At 39.1% G+C, this 17628-nt stretch overlaps 1 protein-coding gene across 1 annotated transcript; it reads right to left on the reverse strand.

Moving 5' to 3' along the window:
• Positions 1 to 8635: 8635 nt before the first annotated feature.
• On the reverse strand, positions 8636 to 11757 carry LOC113001867 (transcription factor MYB30). The gene is made up of 6 exons (XM_026128736.1): positions 11625 to 11757; positions 11386 to 11515; positions 10103 to 10238; positions 9062 to 9177; positions 8778 to 8905; positions 8636 to 8697 (listed from the first exon to the last, which is right to left on the reverse strand). Exons 1-6 carry the CDS (start codon positions 11755 to 11757, stop codon positions 8636 to 8638), a joined length of 705 nt encoding a protein of 234 aa, XP_025984521.1.
• Positions 11758 to 17628: the final 5871 nt, after the last annotated feature.

Raw genomic sequence — 17628 nt, forward strand, 5'->3', positions numbered from 1 at the left:
TTACATTGAATCAGCGGTATAGACCTCTGACTGGCTTATCATGCGCCAGTTCCCCACTTGGGAATCGGGATGGCATGGCCGCACGAAACTTGGTGGGTCTTGAAGGCACTCCTCTCCGATTGCTGCCACCTCTTCGTCGAACATGATTCTGGCATTGGTGAAACATTGGCTAACATGGCCAGGCCATGTCCTATCCGCCCGGAATCTTGACGGTGCATTCCTCCTTCCCGGCATCCCGGGTTCATACCACAATCCATACTTGTACGGATTTCCCCTAATATCGACTACATCGGCATTCCCGAGGCCGTCCTTGCCTAGACCCATCCCGGGCTCATATCCGTGCTTGAGCATCACCCGTGCCACCATTATGGTCGTGTTGGAGAGAGAAGGTAGCAACGGACTTGGTTCCACAGAGGCGCAGCTCACCACCTCGAAGGATTGGAAAGCTGTTTCCAATGATTCTTCCGCCGCTTCTACGTATGGTGCGGAGGAGGGGCAGCTCACCAACATATCCTCTTCACCCGACACTATCACTAAAAGTCCACCCACTGCGAACTTCAATTTTTGGTGAAGCGTCGAAGGGACCACTCCCAGCGCATGAATCCAAGGTCTCCCCAAGAGACAGCTATAGGCAGGATTTATGTCCATCACTTGAAACACCACATTGCAAGTGTGGGGGCCTATCTGAATGGGAATTTTGATTTCCCCCATCACTTCCCGCCGAGTACCATCAAAGGCTCGTACCACCATCGAACTTGGTTTTAAACGTGACGCACTAAAAGGAAGCTTTTCCAAGGTGGTCTTCGGCATCACATTTAAACTCGATCCATTGTCGATAAGTACCTTCGCAACGACATGGTCCATACATCTCACTGACACATGTAGAGCTTTGTTGTGTCCTCTCCCCTCAACGGGAATCTCTTCTTCTGCAAACGCAATATAATTATTGGTGGTTATATGATTAACGATGCCTTCAAAACCCTCCACCGAGATATCATGTGCTACATGGGCATCGTTGAGGACCTTTATCAACAGCGCACGATGAGGCTCGGAGTTTATGAGTAGTTCAAGCAAAGAGATCCTTGCTGGAGTTTTATTCAGTTGCTCGACTACCTTAAACTCGCTTTGTTGGATGAGGCGAAGGAACTCATGAGCCTCTTCCAAAGTCACTGTCTTTCCTTGAAGACCCTCTTTCTTTTCAGCCCCTTTTGCCATTGGAGGATCCACTTCTTTTAAGGGGGTGGCTATGTCTGTGGGCTCTTGGACCATGGGCGCTTTCCCCTTGGAGGGCAATTCCGCTGATTGAAGGGGAGCGAACACCTGACCACTGCGGGTTACGCCACTGAGGCCGGTGATATTGGTCACCTTGGCTGACATGGAGTCAACTTCGGTTACAACTCTTTCTCCACGGGGTATACTTCCACGGAACGGCCTTATTGCTTTGATATGCAAACGACGTCGGCTTAGGCGCTGTCCGGGGGTATATGGGCGTGGAGCCGGTCCCTTTCCTAGTAAAACATATTACTAGGGCTTTGGGGGTTGGGGGAACCTTCTTTTCTTCCGACTGCATGCAAATCTGTGGTTCTTCCCTCCCTCCTTTGGACACTTCCAGTTGCCCCCAGTCCATGAGCCGCTGAAGCAATTCTTCCACCGCGGGACAGGTTTCCATATCGTGTGACTCCCCGAGGTGAAACAAACATTTTTCCCTTTCGTCTCCGCCACGGGAAACCATGCACGCCGCTAGTAGCGATTGGTAGATGAAGCGTCTAGAAGTAGCCACCTCTTCTAACCTCTTTGCCCGCGATGGCCCATCTTCTTCGATGGCGTTTACGCTAGCCCTTCCATGACTGGCTAGTGGGTTGGTTTTAACTTTGGGGCCCTCCTCTTGGAATGATAGCCAGCCGACATTAATTAGGTGTTGCACCTTATACTTAAACGGGATGCAGGAGTCAATGTTGTGTCTGGGAGATCCACTATGGTATACACACTTGGCATCCGGGTTGTACCACTTGGGGTATGGTGGCTGGAAGACCTTCTCTGGTATGGCCACCACTAAATGATTCTCTAATAATGAAGGCCACAACTCGGAGTACGCCATGGGAATAGGAGAGAAATCATCTTTCGGGGGTGGGCGCTGTGCATTATTATAGCTAGTGCCAAGAGCTGTATTATTGACTGGCCGGGGAGTGGCTGGAGCTGTGTGTTGGGCCGGCGTTGTTTCTCCTGCGGGTGGTCCTTTCACTTGAGTTGGAAGGGAACTCCCGGCTCGGATTGAAAAATTTGGGGGGTTGGGCTAGTATGAGCTTTGGATATTTTGGGGTGCTTTCATCCACGTTGGGGCGGTGGTGACCGCGTGGGTATCTCCTTCCTTTTTCCTCGTGCCCACCACTGGGGCTCTTCTGTTGTTGTTGGGGGCCACGTTGGAGGCATATTCGAACTTGCCTTTTCTTAGCCCGGATTCAATTCTTTCTCCGGCGAAAACGAGATCGGCAAAGTTAGCTGGCATGTATCATATCAGATTTTCATAGTAGAATGTAGGCAACGTATCTACCATGATTGTGATCATCTCCCTCTCCGTCATGGGCGGGACGACTTGGGCTGCAAGATCTCTCCACCTTTGGGCATATTCTTTAATGGACTCATGTTCTCACTTGGTCATACTCTGAAGCTGGTTCCAATCGGGAGCCATATCCGTATTGTATTGGTACTGCCTAATGAAGGCAATTGCCAAATCCTTCCACGACCGGATCTGAGATGCTTCCAGATTGGTATACCATGCCACTGCTACTCCGGCCAAGCTGTCTTGAAAGAAATGTACCAACAGCTTTTCGTCCGCGGAATACGCCCCCATCTTTCGGCAATACATCCGAAGATGCCCTTTTGGACATGTCGTCCCTTTATACTTATCAAAATCTGGTACTTTGAACTTGGGAGGGATGACGATGTCAGGTACCAGACATAGGTCCGCTAAATCCAAGAACGGGTAATTGCCGAGGCCCTCTACCGCTCTTAGCCTTTCTTCAAGTGAATCAATCTTTCCCTTATCTTCTGCGAAGGGAACGGATTCTTTTACGGGTGCGGGTGAAGATGGGACATGGAGGACTATGTTTGGTTGGGGTAATTCATGGGGGGCCGGATCCTTGAGGGGAAGCAGAGGGTCTAGATGGGCATCTCCTTCGTCATCTTCTTGCAGGGGATAGTCGGCATAAGGAGGGAGTTGCCCCTCGAAGGTAGGGGCTTGGCTCACATCTTCCGGAGCGGCACGAGGAGTGAAGTCCGGAGGCAAGCCATAAGGGTAAGCTTGTGGACTACACCTCTGACCGAACACCATTGTGTTTCTATCTCGGCCCATGTTTATTGCGGGCTGTAGCACCGGTTCCGCTTCCCTAACTGCATTGGAGGCGGTCGTCATGGCATTATCCTCTATAGTGTTCTGGAGTTTTAGCATGGCCTCCGTGATAGAAGCCATTTGATCTTTTAAGGCCGATAGGTCGGCCTTCATCTGTTCTTGCACGCCCTCTTCGTTATCCATTTTTCTGGATCGAGTGTTATAGGGGTGCCTTTGTGCTTTCTTAGTTATGGTGAATTCCCTAAAGAAACAAACGACGGTGAGTACGCCACCAAAACATGAATATGCAAATTAATGATCGGAGCACTTGGATCTACCTCAAGGTTTTTTAGATAATGTGATGAGTTCAAAACTTCTCGTTTTATAAAAAGAATAAAGCTTTCATCTACTTAAGATTATACAAAAGTGTTACAACAGAACCTAACGGTTTCTAATTATATGGGCCATCAAATCTATCATGTGTTGACAGTAATTGATTAGCCCATGAATTTCCTCGGGGGCTGTACACACTTCGGCGATGGCTTTTGCTTTGGCTAGTAGTCACGGGAGGTCTTGACTTCCATTCAAGGTTAAAGCGAACCTATCCATCCACATAGTCGCTTCTTGATGCAATGTATCAATCACCCTCCCTCTTGCTTCCTTTTCGGTGTACACTTGTGCGAAATCCTCTACTAGCTTTTGTTCATGGGTCACAGACTGGTTTAACTCTTCCTTGTACTGCCCTATGATAGCTAGCATGCTTTGCTCTGTGGCTTCCAAGTGTTGAGCCAAACTCCTCTTGGACCTTGCGCAAGCAGCTAACTCTTCTTTTAAGATCATGCCATGCACCCGTGACTGGTCTCTTTCCTCTCTCTGGAGCTTGAGCTCATTGTTGCTACTCCACAAAGCTCCTCAAAATTTATCTCGACCACGTTCCTTCTTGTGGGCCCTTTTGGTTTCTTGTTCAAGGGCTCTTGCAGTGGCCGCGTTTTCCTCTCGTAACTCGGTGCACTCTTTTCGGATGTTTGTAGCAGTTGACTTAAACTTTTCTTTGGCGAGTCTTGCCTTCCCTAGCTCTAATTTCAGAGCTTGGACTTCTTCATCTTCCTCCGGAGCTTCGAAGTTCTCCTCATTGATAACTTTCAACTTGGGGAGCCAATCTAACCCACGCGTATGAACTCTTAGCCATCCATGATAACCACCGATGATGCCATTACGGATGCCCCTAAGCTCTTTGTCTTTCCTCAACGGACTTCTCCACGCCTTGTGGACTCTTTGTATAACCTTGAGACTTTGCGCGCCAAAATCTCTCACAAGGAAAGGCGAAAGACTCTCTTCTGTTGGCGCCCCCCTCATGGGGTATCCTAGCTGTCTTATGGCAAGTGCAGGATTATAGTTGATACAATCCCTCGTCCCTATCAACAAAACATTAGGGTAGTCCCCACACGAGAAAAGAACTCCCTCATTTCCTTCCTTCCATCGAGGAAACCAATTGATCGCGCTGCCTCCTATCTCAGCCAAGTGTTGGTCTCGATCAACTCTTCTTTTTTCGACGCACGAGCGATAACTTTGAAGCGGACACGGGTGTCTTATGTCTTGTTGGAATAGGTGCGAAACCAATCACACACAGAGAGCGGGCAAGCAACAGACAATCCGTGCGCTGTTTTTCTCGCACCTTCGGTCAAAGGTATCAAATAAGTCCGCCAAGATAGCCACCACTGGGCTCTCCTTGCTGTGGTGATAGGCAAGGAAAGCATCGATCGCGGCTAAGTCCACCAAGCCGTCCACGTTCGGAAAGAGGACAACCCCAAAAATCAGCAAAGCTAGTATATCCGCAAACGGGACCCACTTCTCTTGGCTTGCCATATCCCTTGCCTTGCCTTCCAAGTATTTCCGCGGCAGGCCCACTACGCCGTTCTGAGTTTGCTTCATGCGATCCAATTCTTTTGCCGAATCTCCGACCACAGCTGCAATCTTACTCAAGGAGGAAAGAAACCCGGAGAAAAGGTACGGTTTTCTTCCCCCAAGAGGGCATCCTAATATCTCCTCAAACTCTTCAACAGTCGGTACCATTTGGAAGTCCCCAAACGTGAAGCATCTCAACGGCTGGTCATAGTATTGGGCGAGGGATACAACAGCTTCCATAAATACCTCCGCTGCGGTCAAATCTAGAATCTTTCCGTACACTTTGCGGAAGGCTTGCCTTTGGAGAGGTCCCATCAATCGTCCCAATTCCTTGAGGCTGGTGACATCTAGACCCTTAACCTTGACTTGACAAAATCTTTTGTCGTTTTGATTTGTCCCCATCATTTACCTAAAAAAAGGGGTGGATCAAGACTCCGATATGAATGATGCAATGCGTATGCATGGAAAGAAAACAAAACACAAGGGTAATTTACATATACGAGACCCAAAAGACCCATCTTTTTAATACTACGTTTTAGGAATTATGGCGCCTCAACATATGTATTAAAAAGTGACGTATTACTCTAGAAAGGACCAAATACCACTAGCGACACTACATTTTATGTTCTATTTGTAGAAAAATGCATGAGAACAAATGGCACGGAGCATGTTTGCTCTTTGCCCCTATTTGGGAACCTATAGGACAATATCTAGGGGTCTCTAATCACTACCCCTAACAATTCATAACTCACACGGCTGTTTTCTAGAGGTATCATCACTCAAAATAATATTGTGGCGGTATGGAATACCAGCGACAACATATTATAAAGAGAGAAAGCTCTAGACGAGGTTTTACTATTATCAAGCAAGTCGGAGATCTAGCATGATGATAGATTCACCTCCACTCCTTAGATTCCCATGAATCCGGGTATAGGGCCCCTTTTTTACTCAAACCCGTGGGTGCTTAGAATGCAGTGTAAAGAATGCGAAATAGACAACAGTTATTTACACTTTACACAGTTCAACAAGTGCACACACAAAGTTTCACAATTCCACAATTCCTTAAAATAGGCCTAACTCACAAAAAGATCCCCAGTGGAGTCGCCAACTATCGCAACATGCCCTTTGGCGGGCGAGCGAGGCGAGGGTCACGGGTGCGCTTTCCAGTGGAGGAAAGATGCGGGGAGTCGCCACCAACGTTTATTTATGGAAAACGCCGGAAAAACCGAAGGAAACCGGTCGAAACGAAAATTCTAAGTTCGGGAGTTGTATTTACGTTTGAGGAAGGTATTAGCACCTCTCACGTTTGTCTCAAAGGACAACAGCCTGTTTTTTAGAATTGTGGAAATTGTGTTACCTTAACTTTTATTTCTTTTTATTTTTTGAGGTCAACAAAAGCGGGGCTTTTGCTCCTATGTACCCTCCATTGAAGAGGAAATCAGACCTACGTAGTTCTTTCTTAAGAGTGAATCAAGCGATTCTTTTTACTTGAAAGGTGATCATTTTAAGGCGTTGGACCTTAAAAATGACCCATTTACTTTATAAGGAAAACTGAGATGATAAACTTTCAAACCCTTTTTAGTGACCTTTTTGTGGACGAGCTTGATTAGGCGAGTTGATTTTAGCCTTAGTTTCACTTTAGTTATTAGTCAATTCGATTAAGAATGAGAAATCCCAAAGAGAAAACGTCCAATTGATTTTTTCGCTTCATTTTACCTAAAGGTATTTTTTGATTATTATATTATTATTTTACCTCTTTTTTTATTTTCAACGTGGTTACAGCATGACCGAACGGTCGGAATTCATTTTAACGGAAATTAACGAATATTACAAATCAAATGATCGGTGGAAATTTATTTTATTTTTTGATTAGGCGAGAGATGACTTAAATAAATGACTGAAGCACGTCAAAAGGGGGTACGGAAAGTAAATGAAAATGAGAATAAAAGTACATGAAACAAATGGGGACCACCACGGGTACATAGAATGAATTGAAAAGCTCGGTTTGGGGTACTTACCAGTTGAAGACCGAAGAAAATGAAGAACGAACAATGAATGTTGAAGAACGGTTGAAAATCTTCGCGTAATTACCCACGGAAACGTTACGGAAGCGCCTCGGCTTGGATTTTCTTCACGGAAACAATTTTCCTCAGCAATTTTAAGAAAATACGAAGTGCCAAGAAGGTTGAACCCTTTCCCTCTTCATTCCTCCCCCTATTTATAGCAAAATAGGGGAGGAGCTTGCCGCCCAGCTCGCCTAGGTGAGCCAGGTTGCTTCCTCCAGAAGCAACCGCCTTCTGGAGGAAGAATCCGGAAGGCCATAGGGCCTGGTTGCTATTTACACCCCCCTTTTTACTAAATATATCCCCCTTTTACCCTTTTTTGGTGATTCTTTTTCCGTAATGTTATGAAACTTTACGAATTTCGTAACGATACTTATTTTCTTTCCGTAAGGCTACGGAACCTTACGGATCATGTATTTACTCCTTTTTTAGCCTTCGAAGAAGTTACGGAAACTCACGGATTGCATAACAATATCTCTTTTTGGTTTCCGCCACATTACGGAATTCCACGGATCGCGTAACCATGCGTTCTTTTGATTTCCGGCGCGTCTTGGGACTTCACATATTGTGCAACAAAGGGTGCTAAGTATTTCGAAGCGGTCAATCAAAGGTTGCATGCCATCAAACAATAGTCTCCGGACGAAATTAGGGTATGACACATACGTTCAGACACAAAAGTACTTTTATTAAAATTAAAATGCACATTCTTCAATGAAAATAAAAAACAACAAATAGCCAGAAAAAGTAATCAATTATTCGCTCCACGCTCGGTTATCTATCGTTTATGGAGGACACGATAAAATTAATTTTGAATGGATTTAATTTGTAAAATTAATCTTAAAGTTGTGTAATTTATAAAATAAGTTAAGAATAAAACTCATAATTAAATTTTTTATCGAACTTAAAGGTGAATTAAAATTAATTCAAAAATCTTGTTCATTATAAAATTAATTATATAAAAAATAATAAATTCTCCAATGTAAAAGTAAAGTTTGCAATGGAATTCTAGATACGCAGTTCTAGAATTGGGTCCCAACTAAGAAATGAAATCCTTATAATAATATACTTATATTATTAGGCTAATAACTTAGCTGCTTGATTAACAAGACTCAACATTTCTATATGGAAGCAGGTCCCCAAACTTGTTTAGGGAAAACAATAAATATTGTTTTAAAATTCAGTATTTTCCAATCATTAGAGACATAGTTTTCTTATTATGCTTTATTCACAAAAGGAAGAAGCTAATTAGACAACGTTTAAAATTCTTAGTATGTTGTGTGTCAAAAAACACGAGGATAGCAACAAGAAATTGAACAGTAAAAAAGTGACATTTCAAGACTTACACGTTTGACAAAAGGAAGCATGAGACCAAACAAAACCCCATCACAATGGATGTAGAACCTGTGAGAGTCAAAATCAAAAAGAGAAGAGAGAGGGCACAGGGAAGAGTCAGAGAGAGAAACAGAGGAGGAGAAAGTTACCTATGTTCACATCCACAATTCCTGGCTTGTCCTTGTGACAAAGAAGCTTGGCCTCAAAACCATGGCCATCACAATCAATATCACCAGACCAAAGAGTGTTAATCTTCACACATTCCATTTTGTACATTCTAGTAGCTTTGAAAACAGAATAATGTGATTCCTATGAGGCATATAAAATCCCATTAGGGAACACCTCTCTCCTACTTTACAAAAGTCATTTCACCACATTAGACCTATTTCAAGTTTTCTACAGCAGCATACACAAAACTAGCAGAATTACTAACCCCACTAGGATGCCATGGAGATTGCCTTCTGTGCCACAGTTTGTTATATAGCCCCAATACTCATCTATTTCGAGTTCCCACAACCTCACGAACCAGTCCAAAACACCAACCTCAAACTACATAGAGTGGACACCATAATTGCTTTCAATGAAGGGATCCCCCAGGTTGTTGATGGAAAAATGTTGAAGCTGAGAGAGTGCATCATAGTCAAAATTATATACTAATCTCATGAAATAACAACATATATATAAAGTTGAAAAATTATAATATTTAAAGGAATTAAAAAAAGAAGAAAATAAAATTTAAAATTTACAATTTTTTAAGACTAAAAGTTTAGTTAGATTTTTTTAGAACAATATAGTTGTTTTTAAACTATAAAAAATTAGATTTATTTGTTTAGATTTAAAGGAGATGAGATCTAACTGTAACTAACTTCTAGGTGTGGAGGGTAGCTGGGAAACATGTAGGACTACCTTATCATTTATATATGATGCAAATCCTGCACTTATAATCACAACGTGGTTAAGTTTCCCCAAGTCCAACTTGAAACTTTACACTTTTGATAAGATAGAAAAAGTGTGGAGGGTAGCTGATTTAGCTAGCACAGTAGATTTTGGATAACCTGGTATTAACCACGTATATGTCAAGTGTGGGAAATGGCACACACCAATAGTAGGCCTCCAAGGTTGTCAAATCAGAATTCATATCATGAATCAAAAAATTTGTTTACCTAATCATGGATTGAACCGTAACATGAATCAATTCATGATCAATAATTAAAAATTCCATAACAAATATTTTAACAGCAAAGAGTAAAAATATTAAAGTATTGGTATTTTAAAGTAAAATAGCTCACTACACAGCTAATAAAGTGAGATGTAAACTTCAAAATAACGGGGAAAAAAACTAATTATTTAAATTCTGCCCATACCCAATGTTTTGATAAAAGAAAATATAATTTAATCAGGAAACAAATTCATCCAATTCTAATTATAACTACCATAATGTGCAATACCTCTAGGTGGGCAAAAACATAATAACCTTTGCATTTTCCTTACCAGATGCAATTTTAAACCTGGACTTTTTGGCAGCAAATACTTCATCAACCTGTGTGTCTGTGTATCTAGGGGGCTTCCACAACTTTGATTTTTTAAATCCATTGTCCACTTCAATGGTCCTGCAAACATAAGTCAAGCAAGTTCTAAGCAAATTAAGAAGCAGTAGATTGAAAAGGAAGCATAAGCTTACTTTGTAGGATCAGCCAAGGGGGGTTGTCAGTAAAGTCCACAACACTTGCCCGTTTCAACAACTCTCCTTGTCTAGAATGTACAGATTGAAAATTAAATGTTTACCTCCACCACATTTTGCAAATATTTTTTTATTCAATTTTCATTATTTTCATGAATTTAACCAGTCATACCTGTACATTAATTTTGAAGGACGAGGAGGTGCAGAAACTCTAACATTGTTTGCCTGGTGAACAGGTGAGCATTAAAGAATATATATATATATATATAATTCATCATTCGTAACATTAATAGTTTTTTAGACCAGATGTTAAGTCATCATGGTATTGAACCAAAACTTCCACCATCAAAACTGCAGAATTGATTTGTCTATTGGAAATATAAAAAACTAAACATTTGGCTTTGATTGATTAGGCTTTATATACATGTTCAAGAATGATTGAAACATGCTGTTAGATGTGGTTATTACTCCTTAAATGCAGCCAACAATTTCTAATGTTTGACTAACTGGGTAGGTATTAGATGCTTTATTTGTCCTTCTTGTTCTCTTTCTTTGCATTGGTATTCCCTTCTCCCAAGGATAAAGTAAAGGTTTCTAAACAGATTTTGTCAAGTATATTATTCAAGGCTTTGAAACAAAATCCATTTATATAAACGTTTCTGTTTAATTAGCTAAATTAATTCATCATCATCATCATTTTATTTTTTACTATTCAATCAATCACATAAAAAATGAGAATAAAAGGAAAGAAAACATTCACTTCATTAAAATCAACTTCTTTAATTTGCTGTTAGTAATGAAGATATATAAAATGGGCAGCATTCACCTTAATTTCCATTATCTATACGAAGCATATTCAACTTTCATATTCGCAAATAATTTTATATAAGCTATTTATATTTATATATTTACACAGTCATTGTTTGAATTTTTGCACACAAAACTAAGAAATGTGTGAGTTTTGTACAATAATTAATCCCATTACCTGAACATAATTCCTACTAGAGTCAATTAAACCTGCACACAAAACTCAGAAATGTGTGAGATTTAATATTATTATGTGGCAAGGAAAGTACTTGTTTCCAAGGATGGAATGTAGATTCAGAATTGTTTGCTCCTCCTCTTGAGAAAACTTCCCCCTCTTGATATCAGGCCTTAAATAGTTAGTCCACCTTAGCCTACAACTTTTTCCACATCTGTTGAGACCTGCAAAAGTTGCAAGAGAAATAGATGAATGAGGAAACGCTGGAAAGAGAGAACTATATAGTTGCTGCAACATATTACTATAAATTGTACTAGAGATTAATACACAAACCAGCTTGCTTAGGGAGGGCTCTCCAACTACCATGGCCATGTTTCTGAATATGTTGGACTAGTTTTTGATCTTCTTCGGGAGTCCAGGGACCTTTCTTAAGGCCATTCTCATTGCAGCATGGGGATCTTCCCATATTGTGTGCTACTAGGTAGATCAAAAGCTATTATCCTTTCCTCTGTTTACCACTTACCACCAAATTAAACTGCGGGTTGGAGCATAGTATTTATATATGCATTCCCATTTCTTTCTTCTGGTTCTTAATTATCTGGATTAAAATTCTAAATCTCAATTCCAAAGATGTAGAATTCAAATTATCTTAAAATCAAAATGTAACTTATTAACATACTTTAATAAATCAAGGGGAACAATACAACTAAACAAATTTAGCTGAATTCATGTTGCAAAGGATATGAAACCTTCAAGTTAAAAGCATGTAATTATGATTAAAGTAGTGAATATCAAGTGTATCCCTGCTTTGTTGCAGGGAATATTAAATTTCTCCAGTAATCCTGATTCCAAATTCTCAAATTCTTCCCTCTTGATAAAGCCCTTAACATCTTTTTCATCCATCAAACACTCAATGCTCAGATCAGCCACTGCATTTGCACTCAAAACCTGAAAAGTTACAAGTTAATATGATTTCATCTTTTTCATCCATCAAACACTTAATATGATTTGCACTCAATATGGATTCACTCATTGCCCTTTGTATTTGAACACCTCTTATTGATTCTTCGGCCAAGTAGGACTAAATGATTGGGTTTTTTATGTTTTTATATTTTAAAAAAAAGAAATGGTAGTAGAGATGCAACTTAACCCAAAAAAAAAAGTTAATAACAAAGAGTGTAATAAATAAAGGAAGAAATGGGGATACAAATTAAATGGATGAAAAGATATTTAATGACTTAATTATTTTATTCTTTTTACTTTTTGTAAATAATAAAAAACGATTAAGGAAATTATATATACACGTTCACAAAGTTTTGGAAATGTCCTTATTCTCTTTTTAGTCTAATTGGAGAAAGAAGCTAAGATTTAAACTAACATATGTAGCACACTAAATGAACACGTTATTTACTCATTGTGACCAAAATTAGATAACAAGTCAATATACTAAACACAAAAAGGAGACTATAACACACTAAATACGTGTAAGGCTACAACAAACAGATGAAATTTTCCATAATTAACTTACCAATTCCCACGGTTAAAATAAATTCACCTCTAAACCAATGAACAGGCTTTAAGATCTGTTACCTTGGTCGTACTTCAAAAAATACATGTAATGCTGCAACACATGAAATTTTCCATAATTAACTTACCAATTCCCACGGTTAAAATAAATTCACCTCTAAACCAATGAACATATAGGCCTCCTCTTTCTCTCGCTGAAAATTTTGAAGTTTACATCAATAAGATGTATTCACAATGTATAAGAATGAAGTGATAAATAGCAAGCTTTTCATAACCAAGACACTAAATAGTAAATAAGAGGCAAACCTTTTGCTCTTCAACAAGCCTTAAGATATTCTCATCGGCTATCTTTTGTTCCTTTGAAGCCAATTAGAGTGACCATTCCTCAGATCTTTCTAGAAAAACAAAGAGATTATTATGTAAGAATCTTATAAAGGCACATCATAAATGCTAATGTTTTCAAAGTCTACAAGCACCTTAAGCAAGGCAGTGTGGAAGCTATGAATGTTTTCAAGTATGCTGCTTTTTTTCCTCCAAAAACTAACATTGGCTCTTTAGACATTAGAGTTTACTGTTTTGCATAATATATGAATATTATATACAAATGGTTTTTAATAATTATTGTCATAGATGACATAATCATATAAATAAAACTGAAACCATTTTTATGAATTGATATTTCCTCACAACGAATTGAAGCCATAAATTTGCCAATATTGAGTTAAGGGTCCAATCTTAAGGGAGTGAATAGAATCAAGATAAATTACTTGGCTCAAATCAGCAGCAACCAATAAAATAATTTTAGTAACAGAAAAAAGACAAGATTAAACAACTACAGGTGCTATACATTTTAAGAATGAAACATGCAATGAAAAGTTCAAACACCTATTTTGCTTCAGGGAATTTAGCAATTGCAAAATGTTATTCTAGAAAATATGACAGTCCTAAACTCCTAATCTTAAATAGACTAGTAACCATTTTCCTTAGCCTTTCAAAAAAATAGACTAGTAACCATGCAATTTTAAGATAAAAAAAAATTAAGAAGAATGATATTTAAACAATTGATTGCATTCACAACAGAAAATCAATATGGTTTAGTTTTTAGGACCAATATGTTTTGTTTTCATCTAGATTATTTTGCAAGTGAATCGTACTGCATATATCATCCTCACCTCAGTAAATTCCTCGAGATTGTAAATTTGTAATCAAAATGCTCCTATGTTAAATTCCAAGATTTCAGAAGCTTATTAACCACTTCAATAACTTTCTTGAGGAGATAATATTTCTCAAGAAGTAATATAAGTATTAGAAATTGAAGCTAATTCAGTTTTCATTAAGCGAACACTATATGGATCGATGTTTCCCTGCTCCACAGTTGCAACTCTGAGAGCCTGCATGCATTGCACTGATGGATGCAGAGAGGAACCAAAATTGCAGGTAATTCTTAGCATCCTATACGTGGAATCTGAAACCAAACCATGGGTCCACCAATATTCAAATGTGCCAATATAATCATGATAATCATCAGTAACAACATTACCAACCTGATATCAATCAGAGAAAAATCAAATCCATTATAGATATATCGTAGCTAACAAAAAAACTAGGATGCAAAAATTATAGATATATCGTGCTTATTTTCTTGGGGATATACTTATATGTATACATCCAGTACATTTTCCTTAACTTCTTTCTTAAGAGTGACCCATAGATATATGTAGTACTTCAAAAAAAGAAGAAGAAGTTTGTGGCTTTGTTCAATTACTTCATTCAATATCTATTCTCCAGCCATATGATGAGAACAGAGTGAGCTTTACTATCATCAACTTTTACAAACCCCCGGTACAAGATGCAGTAAATTAAGAAATATAATTAATAAAAATGAAAGCTTTATCATAACAATAAATTTCTTTTATCCTTAATGTAAAACATAAGTTAGAATACACATTGTTTTCAATAGATTGGGGAAATTGAAAATCATGTACAACATATGTTATTTCATAAAGGGAAATTAAATGTATATAGACAATTGCTATTTACCATTTTCAGTGATGTAAATCAATGGATTATTGTACTTTTCCTTGGTATATAACAAAAGGTCACAAATTCCTCTTGGAGTAACATATATCAAATCAGAAGCAATCTGCATAATTATAAAAAGAGGTAGTTTAATATTTTATCAAAATTAAAAGTATTGAACTAGTACATGCAATTTAGGTAATTGATAGAATGATAAAAGATTGGAGTCCTTACATGCAGGAGTGATAAGACAATCTGTTATGTAATTAGGTCTAGCATTGCTTAGCTGAGGTGCATCAGAGACATATGTCGAGGAGTAATAGTTTAGGCCAATAAAATCAAATGAACCAATAAGTAGTTTGGTTTGCTCTGTAGTAAATTTTGGTAATCTTTTTCCCACTAGAGATCGCATACTTTTTGGATAGTCTCTGAAACGGAGTTTGGTTTCCTTATAACTCGTAGTTTTCTTGGTTAATCCCTAGTAATTGAAGGGGAAAGGGATTTGAAATGGAGGGAATTGAATTGAAATAAGTAGTAGTACCTGGAGTCTAGGAGTTTGGCGGTGGATTTCTTCTCAACGCCGAGGACGACGTTGTTGGTGCCGCAAATGCCGATGGCTTCGAGGGCGTACTGGACCTAGAAGAAATGGTCGTCGGGGGAGAACACGGTGATTGCTCGGTCGTACCTAGCCATAGCGATTGTCATTTGTGTTTTTTTTCTACTTCTGAGTTTTGATTCAAAGCTCTCTCTCTCTCTCTTTCTCTAATCAAGCTTTTTCTTTTTACACTTCTGTGAAGAAAAGAGTAAAGAAGAAGAAAACAAGCCTAGTGTTGGTGTTGGTGTGTTCTTTACTTGCAGCTGCTCAGGGAACAAGTAGAATAGCGTCTTGGACTGGCCTTTTGGAGAGCTGCTATTCTCCATGATCTTTCTTTTAATGTCGTCCGCCACCGCCGCCGTCGGGTGTAAGTGGTGGTGCCTGTAGGTGTAAGTGAAAACCCTAGAGGAGCTAAAGAGTCGAAGAGGGAGAATCAAACAACGACAAGTAAAGAGCCAGATTAAATATTATTAATAAAAAAATATATCTAAGACGGGTTTTGTATAAAGACGTCGTAAAATGGCAAGAATCTAAGACGGTCCTGCGTAACCGTCTTAGAATGGTTGTATTTATTTACATCTCTGCTACCGTGTCACATTCTAAGACGGTCCCACATAACTGTCTTAGAATGTGCGTCGTAAAATATGCTTTTTTTAGTAGTGACACCTAACACTAGTTTTCCTTCCAAATTTGACCATTTCATACTAAATAGACTGCAAAAGAACAGCAAACCTAGTAAAATTGCCATAAAAATTTAATGTCTTTGTTCCCTATGAATCCTCAAAACAATTAGGTCTATGGTTGAAGCTAGGGCGATGTAGAAATAAATGGGTAGTAGTTTCTGAATTAGAATATCACATCATACAAAGTTAGGAGATACAGTTTTTTAGGTCTAATCTACAAAATACCATTAGATTTGTTTGATATCTCTTTTTGATATATTGCAGTCAAACTTGTTTTTCAGATATAAACATAAGAAACCTTCATTCCTTTAATAGTTATTTTTTCTCTTTACACTCTAATCGTGAAAAAATGCTATGGAAGGCTTAGCATGTTTTCTTAGAGGCAGTATGAGGATATCAATAGAATAATTAATAGTAATCCTGTAACCAAAGATATGGATTGTAATACATGAAAAAGACAAAATAATGAGACTGTAATAGGGCTATAAAACTCATCCTATTTAGGGTAGAGGAACAACTTAATGCTCACTGAATTTGAATTTGTTAGTGCTTAGCTCTACTGAGTTTTAAAAGATTGGCTAAGATTTTGTTAAAACATAAGCACTTAGACAATGAAGGAAAGCTGGAGTTGCTGCACATGATGTCCAACCTTATGTCAAGGAATAAGATCGGGCTGCACAATGCACAAGGCAAGATAAAGTGTCAAGTGAAGAATTGAAGCTGCAGGATCCACGATGTCGGATACAATGTCCAGGACATCCTGCCCGAAAATACTGGAGTTGCTGCACAATGCACAAGGCAAGATAAAAGAATTGAAGCTGCAGGATCCACGATGTCGGATACGATGTCCAGGACATCTTGCCCGAAAATACTGGACACATAAATCTGTTATATCTTTAACAGATTATTGTGCAGTTAGCAACAGATTAGACGATCTATCTTTAGGAACGAATTAAAAGATAATTAAAGTTCGAATTACAAACTAGAAGAGTTCGTTCAGGGATTAAAGATTAAAGATAAAAACTAAAAGATCAAACTGTATCTTTTAGTTCTTTAAAAGTGAAGATTTTTCAGGAGAATGATAGATCTCCTCCAGCACAAGTTGTTGCAGCCCAGATACGCACACTGCTATATAAACATGAAGGTTGCACGGGGTTGAGGACCAAGTCCGAGATTGAAGAGTTATTTTGTGAGTTTTGGGACTTGAGTGTTTTGTGAGCCACCTTGATGTTACCCCAACATCAAGTGTTGGACCTGAGTGTGTAGAGTTGATCTCTTTTGTTCAGAGAGCAATCTCTGGTGTGTCTTTGATTTATTTGTAAACACGGGAGAGTGATTGAGAGGGAGTGAGAGGGGTTCTCATATCTAAGAGTGGCTCTTAGGTAGAGATTGCACGGGTAGTGGTTAGGTGAGAAGGTTGTAAACAGTGGCTGTTAGATCTTCGAACTAACACTATTTTAGTGGATTTCCTCCCTGGCTTGGTAGCCCCCAGAATGTAGGTGACGTGCACCGA

This window comes from Glycine max, chromosome 6, assembly GCF_000004515.6.
Source record: "Glycine max cultivar Williams 82 chromosome 6, Glycine_max_v4.0, whole genome shotgun sequence".
Lineage (NCBI taxonomy): Eukaryota > Viridiplantae > Streptophyta > Magnoliopsida > Fabales > Fabaceae > Glycine > Glycine max.

What these genes read in the sequence shown, in the direction of transcription:
- LOC113001867 (XM_026128736.1), bottom strand. Translation starts at nt 11,757, where the DNA reads ATGGGAAGATCCCCATGCTGCAATGAGAATGGCCTTAAGAAAGGTCCC. An exon ending in CTGGTAAGGAAAATGCAAAG is followed by an intron (nt 9,178 to 10,102) that starts GTTATTATGTTT and finishes CACTCTATGTAG; the next exon opens with TTTGAGGTTGGTGTTTTGGA. An exon ending in CTCCATGGCATCCTAGTGGG is followed by an intron (nt 8,906 to 9,061) that starts GTTAGTAATTCT and finishes CAAAGCTACTAG; the next exon opens with AATGTACAAAATGGAATGTG.